Source organism: Artemia sp. Qi Xiang Cuo, chromosome 2, assembly GCF_049724085.1.
Source record: "Artemia sp. Qi Xiang Cuo chromosome 2, ASM4972408v1, whole genome shotgun sequence".
NCBI classification, from domain to species: domain Eukaryota; kingdom Metazoa; phylum Arthropoda; class Branchiopoda; order Anostraca; family Artemiidae; genus Artemia; species Artemia sp. Qi Xiang Cuo.
The window spans coordinates 90,053,440-90,081,214 of NC_142795.1; the positions used below are offsets into that span (position 1 = coordinate 90,053,440).

Below are 27,775 nucleotides of genomic sequence, written 5' to 3' on the forward strand. Positions count from 1 at the left end.
GGGTTATATGTATTTATCACTCACTTACAAATGGTGTGAAATTTTATCACTCGTAATTGCGAAAGCAGAAAGAAACTTGGTGAGCCGCCGGGGTTGCTTGCGAATGTCCTATCTCACAGGCATGAATCGATTTATATAGAAAATCCTACTTAATCTATTATTTATATACAGTGGACTTAACTGATTGACCTATGTAGGATTTCTAAAAAGGGGGAGGGGGTTGATGGAATATGTGAAGATAAGGGAGTTTATAAGGCTAACTCTTGATCAATGCTGCAACAGAGAAGGACCCGAAATTTCATAGTGGAAAGGGATCCACAAAGTGGCGGGAGCATTTGAAATTTGTCAAAAAATTGTTTAGCAAAAAAGGGCAACCTAACAGTTTTAGCACAGGAAGGGTGTGTAAAAGCTGAGGATGGCTGACCCCAGTTCCCCATTGCAATCAACCCCATTGGGCCCATAATTAGCACCACCGGTAGGGACTATAAAGCCCAGTGCTGCATACTTTGCTTTTTTTTACCATTTAATTCTTCAAAGAAAAAAGAAAAACTAATTTAAAAAAAAAATAGAAAACTAAATTTTATTCTCTTGTAAAATTACTCAAATATGCCTTTCGCATATTTGAAGTGAAATGATTGTATATTTGAAGTGAATTTATCAACCCGACGGCTTGATAAGACAAATTATCGCCAAAGATTACAATATTTAAAGCAATAAGGATATTGTTAACGCAAATTTGAAGTGAAATGCATATATTTATCTGACCAACAAATAAATGAAGCAAATGAAGGGATAATTAAGGTTAATAACAGGACTATATTGCTATTTTAATTGTTAAGGAGCACCAAAGGCACGGCAACGGACCAATTTGACGAAAAGTGGAACCATTGTAAACCATCTACTTTCAGCACTGGCATCATGAATACGAAGTCATAACAAAAAAAAAATATTTAAGGCTAAAGGTCGTCACATTTATTGCATATGGGTATTTTAACAGCATTAGAACGAATTATTTTTATATTATGGCTCAACTTAAGCGTTTAATTTATGCTGAGCGAGTTAAATTTAATAGTTTGAATAAATGAACTCAAACATTATCAATAACATATTTTATGAAATTAACATATTGAACATTATGAACATTAACATAACATATTTTATGAAAAATAGAGGCTTAAAATCTCCAACTTCATTTGAAATGCCACGAGGTTGATTATCCAAACAACCGTTTTTCTTTTACATTCCACGTTCTGCAAATTTTAAAGTATTTGCTAAGAAAAAAAAGGCATTTGCTGCTTAAAAACCATCTTATCAGTCATTGCTGAACACCGAAAAAGCGCTTCAAAAGAAGTCATCCTTAGACGGCTCTCAGATAAATGGCCTTGTACCAAAAAAGTGTAGAAGCAATCTTACCTGGGGTTTTCCTCCTTCTTTTTGGAGTTGAAGGAAGTTCTATTGGAGTATTGTCTTTAGCCAATACGGGACCTTGCAAATACGGGAAACATATAATTGCTAAAAACCAGTGAGACCTGAAAAAAAGAACCAGAAACTGAACAAGAAACTGAAAAAGAACAAAAGAACAAGAAACTGAAAAAAAAAGAAACTGAGAAATCTTTCTTTTTAATAATCCACGAAAGGAACTCATTTGTTCTTATAAAATAAGCGATTACGTCATTTTGAAAAATTTTACAAAGAAAAAACTAAACCTTATTAACAAAGCTCTTGAAAGAAAACATTTAGACTTCCTAAACCAGAAACGGTTGAACTTTTACGTCACTGAAATCATTTTTTTTTTTTATTTATTTACTATCACTAATAATCGAAAACGGTAGATCATTTCTATTGGTTTTCTAGAATTTTCACATTAAAACAACAAAGTTACTTTTAAATTTCCATTTACTTTATTGCTGATTGATTTCATTTGTAGTAATCAAGTACTCATCCAAATTTGGCTAGGCCTATATCCTTTGTTTCTAGGTTGGCTTTAAGTTAAAACCAAATCCCTATTTAGAACAAAGCATTATTGACTAAACCATTATTATAAACTGTCTCAGAGTTATAGGCTACCATTCTTAAAAAATTTTACATTCGTATTATCAAATTCGATTTCCCAATCCATAATCAGGATTTTACCAAGAGGGAGACAAAATTATGGAAAAAGTAGATTGGCCATATTATAGCCGAATTTGCACGATTTTCGGTAATATTTCACGGAGGGAGTAAGCCAGATAATATCTCCCTGTACTGCAATGTTATCTGCATTGACTTGTAATATATTGCTCCCTCTTTGCGCCCTCCAAAGAATTACTAATTTACCTTAAATCTTTCCTTACGACCTCCTCTCACCCGATTCAGGAAAGACCCACTTTTGTTTACTCCCAGATAGTTGACCGATAAGGACAATCTTAAGGATTATCGATAAGGACCGATAAGGACTTTTTCCTTTTCTTTTGAACAATACAATTCAGGAAAGACCCACTTTTTGTTTACTCCCAGATAGTTGACCGATAAGGACAATCTTAAGGATTATCGATAAGGACCGATAAGGACTTTTTCCTTTTCTTTTGAACAATACAATACAATCCAGGAAAGACCCACTTTTTGTTTACTCCCAGATAGCTGACCGATAAGGACAATCTTAAGGATTATCGATAAGGACCGATAAGGACTTTTTCCTATTCTTTTGAACAATACAATTTTAAGTTCTAAGGCTTTGAACGGCTGTTGATGAATAAAACAATAACGAACTGAATATACTTTCTGTATTCTAAAAGGCTTTCAAGAAAGCCCTATTTAACCTCAGTGAAAAGTGCGAGGCTGAAGAGGACAGTAGCTCTTGGAAATGAAGTAGAGAAAACAGAAACGGGATTGCTGCAAGTACCAACTTTCTTTATTTACCTGGATAAAGTCAAACAATGCCTCTTTATGGTAAAGGGGATTTCTCGTTTGAGCGTTTTCAAATTTTGGCTGACTCTAGGTCATTCGTCGTTAACGTACAAATACATAGTTTTCTGCAGTGAAAGCATTGCAGTGAAATAAGTTTCCATTTACGAGGAATTAAGCGAGAAAAACGGGTTTGATTTAAATGAAGCAGTGACACAGAATAAAAAAAAAACAAAGAGCACATTAATTAATAAAAAAAAAAAAAAAATCTGAATATTTCACTGCTTTATTTAAATTAAACCCGTTTTTCTCGTTTAATTTTTCGTGCAAGTTTTTAAATAATTTCTTACATCACACTGCTTTTTCATTTACGAGAAATTAAACGAGAAAAACGGGCTTAATTTAAATGAAGCAGTGACAACGAATAAAAAAAACAACAAAAAACAGCACATTAATTAGAAAAAAACTGAATATTTCACTGCTTTATTTAAATTAAAACCGTTTCTCTCGTTTAATTTTTCGTGCAAGTTTTTAAATAATTCCTTACATCACACTGCTTTTCCATTTACGAGGAATTGAGCGAGAAAAACGAGTTTAATTTAAATGAAGCAGTGGCAAAGAATAAAAAAAACAGCACATTACATAATAAAAAAAATTTGAATATTTCACTGCTTTATTTAAATTAAAACCGTTTTTCTCGTTTAATTTTTTGTGCAAGTTTTTAAATAAGTTCTTACATCACAATGCTTTTCCATTTACAAGGAATTAAGCAAGAAAAACGGGTTTAATTTAAACGAAGCAGTGACAAGGAATAAAAAAAACAAAACAGTACATTAATTAATAAAAAAAAATCTGAATATTTCACTGCTTTATCTAAATTAAACCCGTTTTCCTCGTTTAATTTTTCGTGCAAGTTTTTAAATAAGTTCTTACATCACAATGCTTTTCCATTTACAAGGAATTAAGCGAGAAAAACGGGTTTAATTTAAAGGAAGCAGTGGCAAAGAATAAAAAAAAAGCAAAAAAAAAACAGCACATTAATTAACAAAAAAATCTGAATATTTCACTGCTTTATTTAAATTAAACCCGTTTTTCTCGTTTAATTTTTTGTGCAAGTTTTTAAATAATTTCTAACATCACACTGCTTTTCCATTTACGAGGAATTAAGCAAGAAAAACGGGTTTAATTTAGATGAAGCAGTAACAAAGAATAAAAAACAAATACAAAAACGTTTAATTTAATAAATTAGAGCATTCCAATATCCGCAAAATGTATCCTAGCCATCTCAACCTTTCTTTCATTAAAGCCCCAGAAAGCGGTATAGAACTATATCTTTCGTACAGCTTACTGTTTGAAATACGGTCAGTCAGACAGGTACCCGGATGAATCCGTAGACATATCCTCCGGATAACATCAAACAAATGTTCCTCCATTTTTAGGAAGGCTCAGGTTACAGAACCGTCCTTGACCACTCTCATCACTGTAGCTTCCAATACTCTAATCTTGGTTCATAGACCTATCTTCCTAGATAAGACCGTAGACCTGTTTTATGAGAAAGAAAGAGAGAAAAAAAAGGAAAGAAAGATAAATCCAACAACAAAACCAACTTACTTTTCACAGATAGGAACTAATAGATAATCTTTCTCAAATATGTCCACATTTTTTGTCCACGATTTTACACGACAATGCCTCTTTTCTTCAGGTGTCAAATTAGGATCATCTTCAAAAGCTGGCCTTCTCTTTGATGTCGGCTTATGTGTAAGCCTTTTGTAAAAGTATGTGCTGAATATGTGTATCTTTTCTCTTTCATCAGCAGTAAGCTTTGTCATTTGAAGATATTTTAAGTAAAAATCAATCATTGAATCGTTTAAAAATTGTTCGTCTTCAAGACACATAAAATCTTCACCAGTAATTGAAATACCTCCCTTTTCTGGTGCTGGGGGATATGTAAATAGGGTTTTGCTGAGGTCGAGAGGTACAAATCTAAATTCTTCTTCAGAGGGTGGCGGCGCTTCGTTATTCTTTTCAATTGCTTCATCATTATTCTTGTCAAGCTAGAATACAGAACAATTATTAATCACAAATTAATGTTTTACACTATAATTAATCAATCACCAAATCACTTAAAAATTGCTCAACTTCAGGTTGCAAAAAAAAACCCACCCTAACGGAGATTTCTCACTTTTCTACTTCTCCCCAAAAAAAAAAAAAAAAAAAAAAAAAAAAAAAAAAAAAAAAAAAAAAAAAAAAGCTTAACCTTTTCAGCTGTAACTGAAGTGCCTCACTTTCTACCTCTTTCTAATTAACAAAATAAAATCAATCAATCATGCTCTAAAGAGAATACGGCACCTTCAAGGTTCAACTTGGTTAAGACATCCGAATAAACTAAAAAAAGCTAAAGATCGACACCAACTTTCCTGGAAAAACCAGAAAACTGGAAAAGCCGGAAAACTGGAAAAACCAGAAAAACCACTTGACTTCTCCTGTTTTGTGCTGGAAATAGATATTCGGTCTTAATGAAATATATATCACCCGAAAGCGTGAATTTTGTTTTTTCGATTAAACACATTAATTTTTAAGTTCAAGAAAGGGTAGTCCAAAGAATGTCTAGCATACCTGCTAGGAAAACGCTAAAAATCAGCTCAAAAGAAACATCATTTCCCAATTTGGGGGCGTTGGGAGTTTTCTGTGGTGGTACCTGCTTTGATTGAACAGCTTGCTTACAAAAAGGCGTGTAAGTGCATTGCATTTTTAATCAAATTTGTAGTGAAAACACAGATTCTCAATAGCTCTCGTTGATAACTAGTCCACAGTGAGAATTTGCAGATGGGTCCTTGTCTTTGTGACGATCAGACGACAAAGAGGCTCAAAAAATGAGCTACCTCTTAACCTTTTTTCTCAAACCTCTCCTGGTCTTTGTGTTTTACATTTTAGTTTTTTCTTATTTAGTTTTTTCTATTATTTGGTATTAGAATAACTTACTCATTTTTTTTTCCATTTCTGTACCTTGTCATTATTCTTGTCAAGCATGAACGTAAAAAAATTACCAATGATTCTATTTAGTTTTTTCAAACTAAAAATTAATCAATCATGTTCACAATCGACCCAGTGGTCCTAAAATATTGCGGGAGAGCTCATTCAAATGGAAATTAAAAGTTCCAGTGCCCTTTTTAAGTGACCAAAAAAATGGAGGGCAACTAGGCCCCCTCCCACGCTCATTTTTTTCCAAAAGTCACCCGATCAAAATTTTGAGAGAGCCTGTTTGTTCAACACGGTCAAAAAATACAATAACTATGTCTTTGAGGATGACTTAATCCCCCACAGTCCACGGGGGAAGGTCCGCAAGTTATGAACTTTCCCCAATGTTTACATATGTTATTGGTTATTGGGAAATATACAGAAGTTTCCAGGGGGGATTGTTTCTGGCAGAGGGGGGGAGGGGGCAGGGGTAAAGCGAGTTACGTGCGAAGATCTTTCCATGGAGGAAGTTTTTATGGGGGAAGGGAAATTGCTATGAAGGGGGCGCCGGATTTCCCAGCATTATTAAAAAAAAAGATCAGAAATTAAATAAACAAAAGAACAAGTTTTTCAACTGAAAGTAAGAAGCAACTTCAAAACTTAAAACGAACAGAAATTATTACGTATTTGATTGGGGTCACGCCCTAGTCATTACCTCACTCTTTACGCTAAAGTTTTTTTGTACTTTCATCAGAGCTATTTATTCTAATTAACGGCCTTAGTGATTAAGGGGTAATTCTTAAAGAATTGGAACAAAATAGGAACTTTAGCGTAAAGAGCGAGGTATTGACTAGGGGGCGAATCCCCTAATATACGTAATAAAAATATACGAATATAGAAGTTCGTTACGTAAGTTAAATCGTAAGTTACGTCAGATTATAATTTCGCGAAAGCCATTTAGCCAAAAATAAGTAAAATCAATATGCAAATTTCGTTTTAATTATTCACGTACGGTGATCCAAAATGAAAACCTGCATTAATTCAAGAACGTTCAGAAATTAAATAAAAAAACAAGTTTTTTTTTACTGAAAGTGAGGAGCGACATTAAAACTTAAAATGAAACAGAAATTATTCCGTATATTAAAGGGGCTGTCCCCTCCTCAACGCTTCGCTCTTTACGCTAAAGTTTGACTCTGTCTCACAACTTTATTTTTTTTAAACAATAAAAAACTTTAGCGTAAACAGCGAGGCGTTGAGGAGGGGACAACCCCTTCAGATACGAAATAATTTCTGTTCGTTTAAGTTTTAATGACGCTCCTTACTTTCAGTTTAAAAAAAACGTTTTTTTTTATTTAATATATATTAGACATCGGTGGGCTCTTGGTGATCTTTATTGTGGTTGAGTTTGCACGGATTCTAACAGCAGTAGCTACCCCCAAAAAATAACATTGGTACACAGTAGTTATGAACATGGGGAGCTTTAATTTTAATTTTCACCAAACTCTACCCAGTTGTGATCAAAACAAAAAGGTTTATCTCCAAAAAAATTTGAAAAATGAATTAGGAATTTGACCATATATGCTTGTCGTCTCTGTATATGATTAAATAAAAAAAACAAGTTTTTTTTAATGAAAGTAAGGAACGACGTTAAAACTTAAAACAAACAGAAATTATTCCGTATATAAAAGGGGCTGTCCCTTTCCCAAAGCCTCGCTCTTTACGCTAAAGTGTTTTTTTTTGTTAAAGAAAAATAGAGTTGTGAGAAAGAGTCAAACTTTAGCGTAAAGAGCGAGGCGTTGAGGAGGGGAAAGCCCCTTCATATACGGAATAATTTCTGTTCGTTTTAAGTTTTAACGTCGTTCCTTACTTTCAGTTAAAAAAACTTGTTTTTTTTATTTAATTTTTGAACGTTTTTGAATTAATGCAGGTTTTGATTTTGGCTCACCGTACATGAATAATTAAAACAAAATTTGCATATTATATTTGGTTAAATGGCTTTCTCGAAACTTGTTTAATTTTATTTACGAACGTTTTTATTATCAATAAATATACTTAAATTATAATTAAATTACTTAACGAAATTATATATTAATCATTTTTTAAAAAGTATATTATTTGGTTCGCCCACTCGTAAATACACTGATCTTTAAAATATAGTTCGAATTTTTTTTTCCATTTCTTTAAAAATGACCTCTAAATCACAATCAGTTGATCAGTTGAAAAACTAGTTTTTTTTTTATTTAATCCCTGATCTTTCTCTTTAATAATGCTGGGAAATCCGGCGCCCCCGGCCTAGCAATGTCCCTTCCCCATGAAAACTTCCTTCATGGAAAGATCCTTCCATATAGCCCCCGACCCTCTCCTTCCCCCACCTACCAGAAAAAATCTCCTCTGAAAAAGTCTGTATACTTCCCAATAAACAATACTATATGTTAACATTGAGTAAAGTTCATAACTTTAAGCCCTCACCCTGGGGACTTTGGGGGATCAATTCATCCTAAAAGACTATTTTATCATATTTTCGACCATGCTGAACATAATGGCTATCTCAAAATTTTGATCGGGTGACTTTGGGAAAAAAATGAGCGTGGGAGTGGGCCTAGGTTTTCTCCAATTTTTTTTGGTCAATTAAAAAGACCACCATACATTTTAATTTACAATATAACGAGTCTTCCAACGATATTCTAGGACAACTGGTTTGATACGTTAACCCCTGAAAAAAAAAAACAAGCAAAAAAAACAAAAAACAAACAAACAAACAAATAAACACGGATCCGTGATCTTTCTTCTGGCAAAAAATGTAAAATTCCACATTTTTGTAGATAGGAGCTTGAAACCTCTACAGTAGGGTTCTCTGATACGCTGAATATGATGGTGTGATTTTCATTAAGGTTCTATAACTTTTAGGGGTCTTTCCCCCTTTTTTCGAAAATCAGCCAAATTTTCTCAGGCGCATAACTTTTGATAGGTATAATTAAACTTGATGAAACTTATATATTTGAAATCAGAATTAAAATCTGATTCTTTTGATGCATCTATTGGTATCAAAATTCCGTTTTTTAGAGTTTCGGTTACCATTGAGCCGGGTCGCTCCTTACTTACAGTTCGTTACCACGAACTGTTTGATACTTCCAGGTGTCTTAAATAGTACATCCCCTCAGTTTATTTGTAGAATAGCAAGGTATATGGAAATTTTGTCAAATAAAACGAGTAAAGCTTAACTTATTTTCAATTTATATCAGGTTTAAAGAAATAAAATGGGAGGTCTAATTCCAGGTTAATTCATACGTGAATGCAATTACGAGCCAAGGTGACGTCATTTCAAGGTGACGTCATATAATTCTTATTTATTTATTTTTTATAAAAAAAGCGGTAGGGATTAATATTTGTAAAGAGTATTGAATGAGGAATTGCATTACACTCCTCTTTTGTTACTAAAGTGTCGAGCTCAAAAGTCTGTTAGTTTAAGTTTTATGGCTGTTCCTTGATTTCAGTTATAAAAAAAACAACTTGTTTTTGAGTTTATGTTTCATTTAAGTGTTTGTTGATGATGGCTGATGCAAGTTCATTATATTTGTGTTTTTTATGATGATCGCCGATGTAACTTTATTATTTTTGTGCTCTTTTTGTGTTCATGGCCGTATTCTTGGCTTTAATACACTGATCTATCTATCTATCTATCTATACGTATCCAATCTAAGGAGATGGGGACACTGCAATGAATAAAGCGAAATTTTCTTTAATGCAAAAAAAAAAAAAACACATAAAAGTCCCTTGCCCATTGTACAGCTTTAATGTACCATTAATCGACGCACAAAACTTTGCAGAGTTGATAAATTTTTTTTCTCTTTCTTTTTACACATTCAAAAGATTTTCGATTTGAGAGGCAATGAGTTCAGAATTTCGGAAAAGTCTTCAAAGTTGAACCTTGCCTTCATTTAGGCGAGTATTTGACTTCGAACGTGCACAAATTTGAAAATTACATCCCTTTTTCGAGTCCTAACTATCCCTGGAAATATATATATATATATATATATATATATATATATATATATATATATATATATATATATATATATATATATATATATATATATATATATATACATATATATATATATATATATATATATATATATATATATATATATATATATATATATATATATATATATATATATATATATATATATATATATATATATATATATATCCCTTTTAATAAAAACAGTACCACCTAAGGCCTAGAAATTACTAAAAAAAGGTAGAAATCCGTCTAAGTCAAAATACTGCGGCTAAAAGAGCAAAATTTTACCTGCGGCTCTCTCCAATTTTAAAAAGTGAACTTCTTCCCTCCCCCCACTTCAAAACCAGTTGAGCATTCTCTCGGTTCAGGGTGATGAGTTTGAGCCTTACGACAAACCTTCCTACTATACCCCGAATGATAATATCTCACTTTTAGGGGATGTTCTCCCACTCCCAACATTAATTTTAATACTTACACCCTAACAAAGTTTCCTCAGAATAAAGCCTTTTTGAAGAAACCTGTTGTTAAAGAGTTTGAAAAAAAAAACGTAATTATTTCCGCGTCCTACTTACGAACGCCGAAAGCTTGAATTTTGAAAACTTAGTTGAGTTAGAAGCAATAGCAAAATTGAACCATACTGATATAATCAGTGACACAAAATCCATACACAAAATCTGATATCTCCCAATCTATTGACACAAAATCCATATCTCCCTAAAATGACTGGTTTTCAGGAGTTTATAAAGCTATGCCCGGTTGACCACCCACTGGGGAAAAAAGGAGGAAAAGTAATGATTTTCGCAAAGGATTGCCTATCTCCTACCCTTATCCATGCCCCAGGACAAGGTGATTGCGATAAAATCATTGGGATATCTACTAGGCCCAAATGCCTACCGCGGCCTTACACTAATATAATGGTTTGCTCATTTTATTATTCACCCAGACAAAATGCTTGTTCTCGTCGTAATTTTTCATGACAGGATACACGCAAGTCTTGACTTTGTGACGACAAAGTATCCAAGTGCCGGCATTTTTATAGCAGGAGATTCAAACGAACTAGGTCTTAATTTTCTGTGCGAAGTTCAGAAGCTTAAGCAAATTGTTGATTTCCCTACTACAAAAGGTGGAACCAGTTTGGATGTTATTTCCACCAACCTTAAAGACTTTTACAATATTCCAATTACCCTTCTGCCCCTCGGTGGTAGCTATCATTTCACACTACATTTGAAACCGCTGCTAATTAAAAAAAAAAATACTTGTTTTTTTAAATGATTACTTTTTTTTTAAAGTAATTAAAAAATTAAAAAAGTTTCTAAATTTTCGAACCGGCCAATAACAAGGTAAGATCTTTTTGATTTTGGATCATGGATTACGCCCGAGAGTTGGGATAATATTTTGTCGTGTGTAAATCTTAATTCAAAGGTTAGTTTGTTTCAAACAAAATTAATGACAAATTACCATAACTATTTCCCAGAGGTTACCAAGAAAGTATGTTCCTCAGATAAATTGTTTAAGCAATTGTTTAAGAAAGGGAAAGAAATAGGGGCTCGCTCCTGCAAGAACCTTGATGTTCTTCTGGATAAACCGCCTGAACAGACAGCCAATGAACTTAATAAACACCTAGCTAGCATTGTGCAAACGTCCCCCCCCCTCTCTCGGAATACCATATAATCCCTTGAACTCCAAAATATGAAATCTCGGAAATTTCTGCGAAGTAAATAATAGCAAAAATACAGGAACTGAAAAAAAACGAGCATTTATCCCATTGATATCCCAATTGATCTAATAAAAGCATTCCCTGATAAACTATCAACACCCCTTGTTAGTATTTTAAATGATATTAGTAATTCAGGATGTTACCAGTCGTACTCCAAGTTAGGCTATAATACTCCAATCCAAAAGAAGGGAGGCCTCGATGATTTTACTGGCACGACCAATCACCTTAACCCCAGTTTTTCTAAATTGTTCGTTTTTTTTTTTAGCTAATTGGGTAAAGGCAGAAATTCTTGAATTTACTGACTTACAACAATTTGGAAACCTGAAGGAGGAGCCATCTACTTCACACAACCTTGTTAGTCTTCTTGACACCAGAGAAGTCTTCTTGAGTTCTTGATATTAAAAGCTCAATTGTGACATTAATTGAAGATGTCACACAGGAGGCTCCTTTGTCGAAGATGAAAGTTAACACTAATAAATCGTCAGTTACGACAGCTACTTTTCTAAAATCATCCCCCTCTTTCACAAACCCCATTCCTCCCAAAATCTCTGTCACATGCATTAAACTACTTGGGATGACAATTACTGCTGACTTGAAGTGGGGCACCCATGTGCAAAACATCGTCAAACAAGCTTCGCCTTCGGTTTACCTTCTAAAACTTTCGATAAAATTTTCTTGTTCCCCTAAGGATCTTCTTCAACTGTATTGTTCTTTTATTCGGCCAATACTCGAGTTTGCTTGTCCAGTGTGGCATTTTGGTCTTTCTTCAGAGCATATTTATAAGATTGAAAGAAACGAGCACTTAGAATCATAAATGGTGAAGGGAAGGTTTCATATCATTATCTTCTAGGTAAGTTCAAGCTCGCCACGTTGGTCGAGAGAAGGAACCTCCTGTGCCCTCGTTTCGGTATCAAGACCCTGTCTGTTCCTCGATTACGTTCCATAGACCCCGAACCCTGCCTTCCCGCCCGCAACAGACCGTCCCGTATAAAATCCCAAAAAGTCTCAAAACTGACTTCCATTCCCGCTAGACATGAAAGATATCGCAAGAGTTTTTTTCCGAGTTTTGTTGAGCTGTGTAATAACCAGAATATATATATATATATATATATATATATATATATATATATATATATATATATATATATATATATATACTAGTGCTATTTTGACGTAAAATTCAAATTCAGCAACCATGATATGATAGAAACTTTAAAAATAAATATATATATAAATTCTATCTAAAATAAAATAAATTCTAGAGACAGAGAGAGAGAGATATATATATATATATATATATATATATATATATATATATATATATATATATATATATATATATATATATATATATATATATATATATATATATATATATATATATATATATATATATATATATATATATATATATATATATATATATACTAGGGCTATTTTGACGTAAAATTCAAATTCAGCAAACCATGATGTGATAGAAATTTTAAAAATAAATATATATAAATTCTATCTAAAATAAAATAAATTCTAGAGAGAGAGAGAGAGAGAGAGAGAGAGAGAGAGAGAGAGAGAGAGAGAGAGAGAGAGAGAGAGAGAGAGAGAGAGAGAGAGAGAGAGAGAGAGAGAGAGAGAGAGAGAGAGAGAGAGAGAGAGAGAGAGAGAGAGAGAGAGAGAGAGAGAGAGAGAGAGAGAGAGAGAGAGAGAGAGAGAGAGAGAGAGAGAGAGAGAGAGAGAGAGAGAGAGAGAGAGAGAGAGAGAGAGAGAGAGAGAGAGAGAGAGAGAGAGAGAGAGAGAGAGAGAGAGAGAGAGAGAGAGAGAGAGAGAGAGAGAGAGAGAGAGAGAGAGAGAGAGAGAGAGAGAGAGAGAGAGAGAGAGAGAGAGAGAGAGAGAGAGAGAGAGAGAGAGAGAGAGAGAGAGAGAGAGAGAGAGAGAGAGAGAGAGAGAGAGAGAGAGAGAGAGAGAGAGAGAGAGAGAGAGAGAGAGAGAGAGAGAGAGAGAGAGAGAGAGAGAGAGAGAGAGAGAGAGAGAGAGAGAGAGAGAGAGAGAGAGAGAGAGAGAGAGAGAGAGAGAGAGAGAGAGAGAGAGAGAGAGAGAGAGAGAGAGAGAGAGAGAGAGAGAGAGAGAGAGAGAGAGAGAGAGAGAGAGAGAGAGAGAGAGAGAGAGAGAGAGAGAGAGAGAGAGAGAGAGAGAGAGAGAGAGAAAGAGAGAGAGAGAGAGAGAGAGAGAGAGAGAGAGAGAGAGAGACAGAGAGAGAGAGAGAGCGAGAGAGAGAGAGAGAGGGTGGGGGAGAGATCAATAAATACCTTTGCATATGAGGCCAGTATAGCCTGGGTATCAACTCCATCAACCAATACATCAGAATAATACTTTACAAGTAGCTGGATACAATCTTCCGTATTTGTCTTTATATGATCTACTATAACCAAGATTCTTTTCAATGCACCAGCTGAAAATATAATTATATGATGAGAAAGAATATGGCCAAACCGAATCGAAATTTGGCCAAACCGAATGGTTGTTTGGCCCAAGAAATTAGGAAATTTACTCCTCGTTCAATAGGCTCATTACAGCTTTTTTTAATATTGGCGTTCAATAGACAATTGTAATTATTGAATTGCATTCAATAGCGCTAATTCAAACCTATTGAATTAGATATGTTTTTACAATGTGTGCGTCACAGCTGCAATTCGTTTTTTCTAGATAGAGACTTTTTGGTGTGTTTATCTATTAGAATAAATTCAAAATCTTTAGGGTAATTCCTTAAAAGGTGCTATTGAGCTGCAAGATTTTTAACTCCAATGGCTCTTTTGAATTTCAAACTTGATTTTTGGTATAATAGGTACAACATAGGTGTAGCCTATAGGGAAGGAATCAGATTACTAGACTTTGACTACTTCCTCCAATTTTTAAATTACTTGCGTAAAATTTGCTGTCCAAACGTCGTTCAACAAAGCATAAATATTGCGCTTATTCAACTAATTAGAACTAACTGCAACTAATTACAATACGCTACATTAAATTCGGGCTTAACAGCTTTTCAAAAGTATTAAACTGATTGGCTTTTGAACTAATTGGCTATCCTAGAATTTTTGCCGCTAGCATTTTAACCCTTTTACAGCCAAGGACTTTTCTGTGCATAAGCCACGGAACTTAGCAAAACTGGACTTAAAAGCCAGAGGGAAGGGACCTCTGGAATTTTACGATTTCCCTCATAATTTTTCCAACTCAAGAAAATTCCAACTCGAGACTTTGAATGAACTCTGTTAGTGAACTCTCTCAGAGAAATCTAGTGAATGAACCGGAAACTATTATTGACCCGAAAGCAATTATTTTGTTCTGTATGAATACATCTGTTTTAATTGTAATACTTCAGATTATCTGCTGATGACAACTACTGTTGTATGTGGTCTAAATATCTAGATTTTTCTGTATTTTTTTTCACTGTCTAATAAAAGGATTTATCCCTACTTTAACTTTTATTTGTTCTTCATAATTTTTACATATTTCTTGAATCCACTATTTTTTTTTGGGGGGGGGGGGTGAAAAACTTGGGACCTCTAACTGAAAATGTCAACTCCATAAAATATATCCTTGCATACTTGCCTGAATGGATTCCTTACAAATTCAATTAAAAGATTAGCACTTAAAAAGCTATATTTCTAAAAGGCTATTCCTTAATAAGGCTATCTCTGAATGGGCTAACTTTTAAATTGCAAAACCTTGCAAAATAACAATTACTAATGGCTCCGGTTATTAGCTTTTTGCATTCATAATGATGTTCCCGAAAAATATGGATTGATGCAAAGAGGAAAAAACCGTTTTTAGCTATTTTTTAAGAAAATTTTTACTAAGGTCAATTAAACCTACTTTAGAAAACGCAGATAATATAAGAAAAATATAAGTATAAAACACAAAAATGTAAAAATATTTTTATGATATAATTACAACTATTTTAATAGTTAACAAAAGAAATCATAACTAATTAAAATAACAGTATAATTTATGAAAAACCATTAAATCGAAAAAAATTTTATCCCCTGAACCGTAATTTCCTAATGCCGTAATAACCTGACCCGTAATTTCCAAAAATTTTACTTTTTGAAAAATTTTACTTATGAAGTTTTTAAGGCAGTATGATATTTTCATTAGTGTTGCCATTAGTCTCAACTATGAAAATTAATAAGCACAACTAATTAGTTGAATCTGACAAAGCTTTTCGTCCGTAAAAATGCAAAAATTAACAATATTTTGATTGCCGAAGTTAACTATTTCTTCTTTTTGGTTAACAAAACATTGACCTTCAATCTGAATATCCACTGAGTAATGAAATCTAGCAAAATCACATTCAGAGATAAATTAGAGTGCACTGCTGGAGTTCGTCTCTCCCTGAAGGTCAAAAGCAGATCGTGTGAAACGATCTTAAACTCTACTACTACTATAATAACCCATTGCAGCACCAAGCCGCCTAAGGCCAACGGCTACGCACGCTCCTCTTCAACCCATTTCTTTTCAAAGCTTCCCTCTTTACACTATCCCAAGTAGTTCCAGTTTCCTTTAAATCTTTCCTTAGGCATCCTCCCACCTCATTCAGGGATAAACTGCTTTTCGTTTGGCCCTACATAGTTGGCCGACAACGACGATCTTTGGCAATGTCTCATTCATTCATTCAAAGAACATGTCTTAGCCATCTCAAGCTTTCTTTCATTATGGTTTTAGAAGGTGAGATTGAACCAGTTAATGGAAAGCGCCCGTCTCCAGAAGATAGATTTCAATGAACAAGTATAATATTCTCTTCCTAGAGGTGCTAACACCAGAATCGTAACATTAATCACACCTAAGGCCGTATCCAGGGGATGAAGGTTTGAATCCCCCTCTGAAATGTTGGTCCAACACGTAAAAACGTAACACGAATGAATATAAATAAATGTATGGTGCGATTTTTAGTCTTTTTTGTACCCTCCCCCCAAAAAAAACAAATCCGTACGAACTTTATCCAAGAAAACCTAAAAAAAACGAGCAGATTTTGGTGTGGCAGCCAATAGGGGGAACAAAATAGATTAAACATAAAGGTTAATAGATTAAACATCATTCATTTTTTTCATTCAAAGAACATGTCTTAGCCATCTCAAGCTTTCTTTCATTATGGTTTTAGAAAGCGAGATTGAACCAAATCTTTCGTATAGCTTACTGTTTGAAATACAGTCAGTGAGACAGGTACCCAAAACAATCAGGAGACAATTTCTCAGGAAAACATCAAACATATAATCCTAAAAAAAAGATTTGTTTTCTGAGTAGCAACAGCTTTGTTTTGCTCCTTGTTTATACTCATTATTGGTCCTATCCTAAAAAGAAGGAGGCTCCATATTTTACCCTTATCGAGCTAGAGGTCACTGGTCCTCATAAAAAATTAAAATAAAAGGAAAAATTCGAGAAGTACGTATCATCGTTTTCCCTTGGAGCATTGTCAAAAATGTCTCTTTTTTCGGGTAGATCCATATGAACCAATGGTTGCAGGATTTATTCTTATAAAGGGTCTGCAGGGCAATGTAGATTTGGAGGGTCGAAGTGTGATTGAACATAGAGTCAGAGTCAAGACACAGTTGTGCTATGTATTAGTCAGTCACATTTGCGCCTTCACTGGAATTGTCTTAACCTATGCTTACAAACAAAATCAGTATTTTTTCACAGCAATTCTTCATTAAAAAAATAAAATAGCCAACAACTCATTAAGAAAAGAGCTAAGGAGAACTGGAACTCATATTCATTGTCCAAAATGCAAGTACTTCATTTATCAGTTCCACAGTAAAACCAACTAAAGCCACTGTACAAAATTGCGTCCAGAAGGCGATAGCATCAAGATGTATTTATTTACATTCGAAACGTACTATAACCGTCAAATACCAAAACAATCTGAAATCTACTATTCAATGATTGAAGGGCTGAAATCAAACAAGAGTTTGAAAATTCACTCCGTTGTTTTTTTGTTTTTTTTCATTTATCTATCGTTATTTCACCATTTCTGTTTACACTGCACGGCACGCTGCCCCCGAAATTTTGCCCCCGCCCCAAATTTAGATTTTGGTGTGGTGCTGATAAACTTTTTGTATTTTGATTTATAGCAATAACTGTACTACTTCTACAACATATCATCTTTTGAATTTTTTTCAACTGTATATTTCATGGGTTGAGTCAAATTAGCTATCAATAGTTGGTTTCAAAAACTTACCACTGCTATTAACATCAAACATTTTGTCAGATATTTTAAGGCGATTTCGTATCCAATTGGCCATAGGAGGTGCGACATATATTGCTAACAGCTTGAATTTCCCTTCCATGTTGTATTCTATTCGAGTGATATGCTCTTTTGGTATCCAAATATTAGTTGCCTCGCCTTAAAGAAGAAATAATCATTCTCTTACAGCATTTTCACAAGAAACAGTATAGTAAAAAATATTAGAAAAAAAAAATCATAATATGATTTTTTTTCTAAAATTTTTGCGCCCGGGGCAATGTACACTCTGTTTCCTCTCTAAAACTAATTGACATGATAATGAGCGTAAGGACTACGGTTCGAAAAGAAATAGATTAGAGAAATAGTTTTGTGATTACAATTAAAGAGCCCTTGGAATTAACTAGGATTAATAGGGATAATTTTTATGACAAGTCTGAAAATTTTCTCTTTATGCACAACCGTTTCACTTTTTCCAGAAGTTAAATAATGTTTGATAGTTTTTTTTTTCATATGTATTTTTTTCGGTTATATTTATTAAGCCTATTTTAAATCAATGCTTTGTTTCGTTAGAAGTTAAGAAATTTCGGAAACAAACTTGGTGGCAATCCAGATCGCCTTTCTATAAAAAAAAAATAAATATATAAATAATATGGTATACCTCTTAAAATTTAGGTACATACTCTGAAAATTTTGCAGTAGAGAAACAGAGTTTACGTGTGAAAAATAATGTGACTCAACATTTGTGACTTACCGAAAATGCTGAAGAGATACAGTTTACTTATGAAAAATGTTGAGACTCAACATTTGAGATTTAACGGAAATGCTGAAAAGAAACAGAGTTTACTTGTGAAAAATGTTGAGACTCAACATTTGCGACTCAAAGAAAATGCGGAAGAGAAACAGTTTACTTGTGAAAAAAGTTGAGACTTAACATTTGAGACTTAACAAAAACTGTAGCAGAGAAACAGAGTTTACTTTTGAAAAATGTTGAAACTCAACATAACTGCAGCAGAGAAAAAGATTTTACTTGTGAAAATGTTGAGACTCAAAGGAAATGCAGCAGAGAAACAGTTTACTCGTGAAAAATGTTGAGACTTAACAAAATGCAGAAGAAAAACAGTTTATTTGTGAAAAATGTTGAGACTCAAAGAAATGCGGAACAGAAACAGTTTACTTGTGAAAAATGTTGAGACTCAACATTTGAGACTTAACAAAAACCTGTAGCAGAGAAACAGAGTTTACTTGTGAAAAATGTTGAGGCTCCACAAAAACTGCAGCAGAGAAATAGAGTTTACTTGTGAAAAAAGTTGAGACTCAACAAAATACAGAAGAAAAACAGAGTCTGAGACTTAAAAGCTTTACGTTCTTTTTACTGGTTTAAAGTTTTTAACAACAAACCCATCAGACATGGCAGTATCCAGGGAATGAGCGGCACCATGTTTGTCACTTCCTCGATTTTTTTGTCCGACTCGTTCAAAATTAGCAAACATACATGTAATGTACGTCCACGGGAAGCTGTTTGCATCCCCCTCCCCTCAAACGAAAATTTTGGGTACGACCCAGCGACTAGGTACAGTCTTATTTATACTGGCTCAAAATCTGACATATAAACGATAAGAAAACATAACAACGGGTAAAAAATGGGGTAATTTGTCTTCCGTTTCTGACATACAAGTTTTTGACGCTTAGAAGATAATGTGACTGGCAAAAAAAAAACGTGAAAATAGATGTCACAAAAACAAAATTTTGAAAATAGCAATAACTGAAATGAAAAATAAAGTTATACCGTCACTGCTTCCCATTACAATATGCAAACATGTAGTGGGGAGGTAAAAAGATAGGAATGGGGGATATTTACTACCTAAAATTTGTCCCTCCTCTCCCCTCCCGCAAGGTATGAAATTATGATAAAACACTTGTCGAAATTTCATATTGCCATTCTGTAAAAAAATCATCTGATACACCTCCCTTTCCCCTAAAATTTTGTTATTTTGAAGCTTGCTTTCGCATAACAAGGTTAAAAAGAACACAATACGGTCAGTGTTTTCCAACACAATATAAAATATGCAGCAGAGAGGTAAAAAGAGTGGAATAGGTGAAATGGTCCATCTGAGATTGCCCCCTCCTCTCCCTTAAGTTATGATATTATGGCAAAAACTTGTTAACATTTCATTTACCCTTCTGAAAAAAAGCTCATTGAATCACTTCCCCCCTCTACCCAGAAATTATCTTTTGAAGCTTTCTCTAGCAAAGAGTGGTTAAGAAACGTGTTTCCGTCAGTGCTTTCTACCGTAATATGAGAACATGTAGTAGAACGGTTAATACAGGGTCACGGCAGATCTCTCACATAAGATTAGCTCCTCCCCTCTTAAAGTTATCAGATTATGGTCCAAAAATTGTTGGAATTTCAGATTGCCCTTCTAAAAAAAACCATCAGACTGCCCCTCCCCCCTCCTCGCCTAAAATGTGCTTCGTTGAAGCTTACTCTTGCATAGAAAGGTTGAAAAAAGCACAATAATGTCAGCGCTTTCCAATACAATATGAAACCATGTAGTAGACAAGTAATTGAAGAGGGACAGAGGAAATATCTCACCGAAAATTGGGTTCTCCTCCCTCCCTCCCTCTAAAGCCATTATATTGTGGCCAAACCTGTTGCTGTTTCCGATTGACTAAAAAAAAATTATCTGATACACCCCCCACCCATCGTAAAATTTTGCTATTTTGAGGCTTACTTTAGCATAGAAACGTAAAAACTCGCAATTGCGTCAGCACTTTCCAAAATTTATGTTTCTTTTCATCTCTCTATTGTATCTATTTATACTCTAGCACTAGCCACGGGGAAAGTCTTTACAATTCTAGCTGATTAGAGTACAGCTTAAGGGATTATTTAGTTAGAAGAGTGCATTTCATTCCGTTATTAACATTGGTCCTTCTTTACTGTCAAATTTGTTTATCCTCCCCCTCCCACCGTAGTAATGAGATTCTGACAAAACTTGTAGCCATTTCAAATTGCCAAAAAATTACTTGATACCCAACCCCCCCCCCTCCCCAAAAATTTTGCTATTTAAAGCTTACTCTAGCATAGAAAGGTAAAATAAAAAAAATACAATACCGTCAGGGCTTTCCACCGTAATATGGAAGCCACTTTCAACAATAAAGATATTTTGCAACTTCTCGCTCACTTTGGAATTGACCAGGCCGATTTTAACGACTTGCATACACCCAGCCCAAAATTCAACTAACGTTTCCCCTTCATTAAGTTTACTGACATCAAATTCTGGAACTTCAAAATTATCTTCAACAGTTGGTTTGGGCGGTGGTTGATTCTTTTCCCCTTCGTCGTCGCTTGACAGGGTTAGACATTCTGGCTCTTCGTGAACTTTTCGCTTTTTTACTGATGATCGTGCCAGGTCTTTCCGAACAGGTCCAATGATTGACGTTGTTGGTATTGAAGGCATTTCCCCGGACGATGTTGTAACAATCTTGAAAAAAAGAGAATTAAATTCAGCAATGTAAAGGATTATCAAAAAGATATTATACAATTATTTTTATTATAGAATAAAACACTGTTTATTCTAATTTTTAAATTAACGTTCATTATAATTTTGATTGGGAACGAACAATTCTCTTAACTTTCATTTAAATATTCGTTTTGAATGTAAAAGCATTTCCTCAGATTAAGTAGTGATAACGTTTAAAAGGAAGAAGTAGAAGGTAGCAACAGGAAAGAAACTCGACAGGTTGATGACAGCAGCAACATTTTAAGAAATTTAAAATAAATTTTCTTGTGAAATATGTACCGAACCAAAGTTGTACCGAACCAATCCTGCTCAAATCACCCTCAGGGCTATACTGTGGTGTTTCTCTTCCCCATAGTATAGTGCAGACGGTTTGATATCATTGTATTATCCCTTCTTGTTTTAGTTTAAAGCTTTTTCCAATAGGCAATGATTAGAAGTACTCCCAAAAAAAAGTCCCCCCAGATCCCACCCCAAATACCAGTGAAACTGATACCCATTTTGGCTGGTCAAGCTCATTATCTCAAAGTTCAAATGATAGCTCCAATTCTGAGAATAGGACAATGATCAGTGTAGGGGCTAATGTCAATATAAATGATGATAATGAGTTACAAGAGGTCCTTTCTAGAAACTCTAAAAAAAGGAAAACAATCTCCCCAACCAAAAGTATGTCCCACTTCCCTACCCAAGATCCTCCCTCCCAAAACTTAGAACCTTATCTGAGAATTTCTCCTTCTAACCCCTTTGAAATAAAAAAGATTACTGCAATAAGAGTTGCAATTTTCAAATTGATAAAATAAATGTTCTATCTCAATATTAAACGTGATGGATCTCTGCTAATAGCTGTCCAAGATCAGAAATCAGCAGAAACAATAATTAACCTAAAATCCCTTCTGAATACCCCAATTAATGCATCTAAATGGAACCCAAAACAATCCCCAACAGAAAAAGTACTTTACAATGTTCCCCCAGAAATAACCATTCGGGAGTTAAAAGAAGGGCTCTCAGATAGGACTGGCAGCACAATTCTAATTTAAGATGTTACCCAATTTGGCAAACCTAACTCTAATGGTTTAAAAACAAGTAGATCCTTCTTATTTACACTGAAGGAAAAAATTAATATCCCAGAAAAGTTATTCCTATTTGGGCAAATCAAACCACACAAGGAATACAAACCTAAGCCTATCCAGTGTCAGAAGTGTCTCAAACTGGGACACACAACAAACAAATGCAATGAAATTCTCCTAGAGTGCAGCAATTGTAAAGCATACCATCCTAAAGAGTTGACAACTTGCAACAAAACTCAGCCTACATGCATCAATTGCAAAGGCCCACATGAATCTACAAATAAATCACTATGCCCTGCATATAAGAAAAGAGCTCTAACACTCCAAATAGCAACAGAGAAGGCCATCATATACCCCTTTGCAGCAATGGAAGCATATGCTGCCCAACAATACCAAATAAAGCCCATAATGAAACCAAACAAAACCCCCAAGTCAAACGCCCCCAATGCATCAAGTACCTCGGATAAAACGCCATCCTCTAAGCCCCCTCTCTCACATCCCTATCCGAAGGAATCACCAATACACCGAGCGTCGCTCTCTAGTTAGATGAGGTCAGCCTGCCCCCCCCCCTCCCAAGAAGAAACAAACCAGAAACACTACTAGAAATTATTTCCTCAATTGACAAACAGGATCCACAACCAAGCATGCAATTCCCAAATATATGCTTATTCATTCTAAACTGTAATGCAGTTCAGGCCATGAACATACATCAACTACATAAAACAAAAATCATTGCAGAATTGGCAAAAATCTACATCCCTGATGATATGCTCATTCAAGCAAAAGAAGATCTTGCTTTACTTTTTACAAAGCTGAACATTGATACACAGTCATATGAAAAATAAATCAACAACACAACACATATCAATACTCCAGTGGAACATAAGATCACTCACAGAAAATAAGCTAAACGAACTAATATCTTTTATGAATAATAATTCCATTAATATTGCTTGCCTCCAGGAAACTCATTTAACCCAAAATCAACAACTTAAGTATCTGGGATATACTATCCTGAAAAAGGATAGATCATCAGAGAGAAAAGGAGGTGGAGTAGCTCTATTAGTAAAAATAATATAAAATTCTGTGGCATCAATTTTCCAGATTTTGCTAATGATGTTGATGCAATTGGTATCAGTGTTTGGCTGAATAATATAAAAAGCTACATAATAAGCTTTTATAACCCTAATGGCCAAACTACAGATGCCATGGATTTCTTTAATTATATAAATAATTCTAATATGTTAAAAAAATATCATTATTTGTGGAGATTTCAATGCCCACAGCCTTTTGTGGGGGAATAAACCAGCAAATAAAGCTGGTAAGTTGATTGAGTATATGACTTCAAATAATAATGAATTAGCTGTTGCTACCCCTCCAAACCAGAATACTTATTTTAACCCCAAAAGTGGCAGTTTCTCTACAATTGACCTACGAATTATGTCATTAAATATTTTGAATAAAATTTATATAAATAAAATTGATAGTCTATGTACTGACCACTTTTCTAAAGTTTGCTCCCTAAATAAACCTGCTGAAACTCTAACATATACCTTCAAATATATTAATACTAAAGCAAATTGGTCTATTTTCGAAAATAAGCTAAATGAAGAAATTAAAAGTTCCACCCAAAATTCATGCATTTCAAACACAACAGTTGACACACATGCTGAAGTATTGACATCTTTACTAATAAATACAGCTAATCATGCTATCCTCAAGACAACACCTAAGAAAACCTTCCCTAAACACATTCCTAAAGCTTGGTGGACAAATGAGTGCCAAAATAAATGGAGAATAAAAAAGGCAGCTAGGAAAGAACTCATAAGAATATAGTAGTTTATAATGTTCCCCCAGAAATATCCATTCAGGAGTTAAAAGAAGGGCTCTCAGATAGGGCTGGCAACACAATCCCAGTTGAAGATGTTACCCAACTTGGCAAACCTAACTCTAATGGCCTAAAAACAAGTAAGATCCTTCTTATTTACACTGAAGGAAAAAATTAATATCCCAGAAAAGTTATTCCTATTTGGGCAAATCAAACCACACAAGGAATACAAACATAAGCCTATCCAGTGTCAGAAGTGTCTCAAACTGGGACACACAACAAACAAATGCAATGAAATTCTCCTAGAGTGCAGCAATTGTAAGGCATACCATCCTAAAGAGTTGACAACTTGCAACAACACTCAGCCTACATGCATCAATTGCAAAGGCCCACATGAATCTACAAATAAATCACTATGCCCTGCATATAGGAAAAGAGCTCTAACACTCCAAATAGCAACAGAGAAGGCCATCATATACCCCTTTGCAGCAATGGAAGCAAATGCTACCCAACAATACCAAATAAAGCCCATAATGAAACCAAACAAAACCCCCAAGTCAAACGCCCCCAATGTATCAAGGACCTCGTATAAAACACCATCTTCTAAGCCCCCTAGCTCACATCCCTATCAGAAGGAATCACCAAGTCAACAAGCCTCCTTGTCCGGTGAGATGAGGTCAGCCTGGCCCCCCCTCCCAAGAAGAAACAAACCAGAAACACTACCAGGAATTAATCCCTTAACTGACAAACAGGATGCACAACCAAACATGCAATCCCCAAATATATGCTTATTCATTCTAAACTGTAATGCAGTTCAGGCCATGAACATACATCAACTACAGAAAACAAAAATCATTGCAGAATTGGAAAAAATCTATATACCCGATTATATGCTCATTCAAGCAAAAAAAAAGATCTTTCTTTACTTTTAACAAAGCTAAACATTGATAATCAGTCATATGAAAAATATATCATCTACACATAACATATCAATACTCCAGTGGAACATAAGATCACTCACAGAAAATAAGCTAAATGAACTAATATCTTTTATGAATAATAATTCCATTAATATTGCTTGCCTCCAGGAAACTCATTTAACCCAAAATAAACAAATTAAGTATCTGGGATATACTATCCTGAAAAAGGATAGATCATCAGAGAGAAAAGGAGGTGGAGTAGCTCTATTAGTAAAAATAATATAAAATTCTGTGGCATCAATTTTCCAGATTTTGCTAATGATGTTGATGCAATTGGTATCAGTGTTTGGCTGAATAATACAAAAAGCTACATAATTAGCTTTTATAACCCTAATGGCCAAACTACAGATGCCATGGATTTCTTTAATTATATAAATAATTCTAATGTGTTAAAAAAATATCATTATTTGTGGAGATTTCAATGCCCACAGCCATTTGTGGGGGAATAAACCAGCAAATAAAGCTGGTAAATTGATTGAGAATATGACTTCAAATAATAATGAATTAGCTGTTGCTACCCCTCCAAACCAGAATAATTATTTCAACCCCAAAAGTGGCAGATTCTCCACAATTGACCTACAAATTGTGTCATTAAATATTTTGAATATAATTTATATAAATAAAATTGATAGTCTATGTACTGACCACTTTTCTATAGTTTGCTCCCTAAATGAACCTGCTGAAACTCTATCTCATACCTCCAAATATATCAATACTAAAGCAAATTGGTCTATTTTCGAAAATAAGCTAAATGAAGAAATTAAAAGTTCCACCCAAAATTCATGCATTTCAAACACAACAGTTGACACACATGCTGAAGTATTGACATCTTTACTAATAAATACAGCTAATCTTGCTATCCCCAGGACAACACCTAAGAAAACCTTCCCTAAACACATTCCTAAAGCATGGTGGACAAATGAGTGCCAAAATAAATGGAGAATAAAAAAGACAGCTAGGAAAGAACTCATAAAAAAAAACCATCACCTACTAAATATTAAAAAATTACAAGCAGAATCTAATCTAAAAAGGACTATAATAGATGCTAAATATAAATACTGGAATAATTTTGCAAATAATCTATCCAGAGAAACACATGAGCAAATTATACATAAAGTCATAAGCCAAATCTGTGGAAAAAAGACTTCACCCAACCCACTCCTGTATGAGCTTATACATAATAATACCCATTATGACAATTATAATGAAAAAGCTAAGCTATTTGCAACTCTTTGTTAATAAGCTAACATCAAATAATCGAAGCAAAATGTCCCCAATTCCTATGAACCCAAGTTACCAACAACGCCCAGGATCCGAGTATATAACTAGTCCATTTTCAATCCAGGAAATGAATAATGCAAAACATCATATTAGGACAAAAACTAGTGGCAGCTATGACAATATACACCCTACATGGATAAAGACTCTCACCTCTTCATGGAAGCAGGAACTGCTAAATTGTTATAATCACGCTTGGGCATCTTCTATGTTCCCCAATATATGGAAATGTTCGTCCCTCCTACCAATCCTAAAGAAAAATAAACCCAAAGTTAACCCTGAGTCCTATAGGCCCATAATGATTACTCCTGTGATGGAGAAAATGATCTATCACAGACTCTTCTGGTTTGTTGAAAAAAATAATATGATCCCTCACACTCAAACTGGATTCAGGAAACACCACTCCTCAACAGATACTTTCATTTTGCTGACAAATGCAATAAATGAATCATTCTCAAAAAATAATGTCCTAGTTGCAGCTTTCTTAGATTTTGAAGGGGCATATGACAATGTGAACCACCAAATCCTTCTAAACAAACTTGCAAACCTTGGACTATCCCCCAAGCTAGTATCTTTTTTAAAATCCTTCATAGAAGTAAGAAGTTTCATTGTTTGTGTTGGTTCAGCATCTTCTTCCCAAAAGACATTAACCAAAGGCCTACCCCAGGGAGTCGTAATTAGTTGGCTCCTCATTGCCCTATATCTCTGGGACATGAACCTACCCCACACGAATCTACAATATGCTGACGATCTGGTGCTATGGTCATCTGGCAACATTCAGATTTACCCATTGCACCTACGAAGTCAAAAATAATCCAATTTCATCAAAAGCAAAACCATGCTTATGCAAAACTAACTATAAATAAAACAAATATTCCACAAGATGATCACGTAAAATACCTAGGTCTCATGCTCGACCAAAATCTTAATTTCCACCTCCACATTTCAAACTGAATAAAAAAATGCTAGAGAAAAACAATTAAACGTAAAAAGCTTCTTTCCACACCCAGGGGTTGTAAGGAGAAAAACTTACTCCAGTTTTATAAATCACATATACGACCCCATATTGACTATGGGCTCATTGTCTATGGTGCATGTGCAAAGACCCAGATGCAAAAAATTGAAACAACATAAAATGATATAATACGTCTCATATTCGGTCTTAGGAAACCCACAAGCACCAAGTTTCTGCTTATGGAGAGTGGATTAAAAACAATAAGGGAGAGACGTAGCTTTCTCTTGACAAAACATCTAACAAAAATTGAATCAAATAGCTCACACACCCTA

At 34.4% G+C, this 27,775-nt stretch overlaps 1 protein-coding gene across 1 annotated transcript in view; it reads right to left on the bottom strand.

Annotated features, from left to right (window-relative positions):
* The window catches only part of velo (sentrin-specific protease 6 veloren), an 83,330-nt gene that overhangs the window by 27,408 nt on the left and 28,147 nt on the right, over positions 1-27,775 (bottom strand). Inside the window, exons 7-11 of the mRNA XM_089104240.1 lie at positions 20,930-21,299; positions 17,812-17,976; positions 13,889-14,031; positions 4,495-4,937; positions 1,414-1,529 (exon numbers count right to left, since the gene is read on the bottom strand). Of these exons, the coding sequence (XP_088960366.1) occupies positions 1,414-1,529; positions 4,495-4,937; positions 13,889-14,031; positions 17,812-17,976; positions 20,930-21,299 (1,237 nt within the window). The remainder of the gene's footprint in view (positions 1-1,413; positions 1,530-4,494; positions 4,938-13,888; positions 14,032-17,811; positions 17,977-20,929; positions 21,300-27,775) is intronic.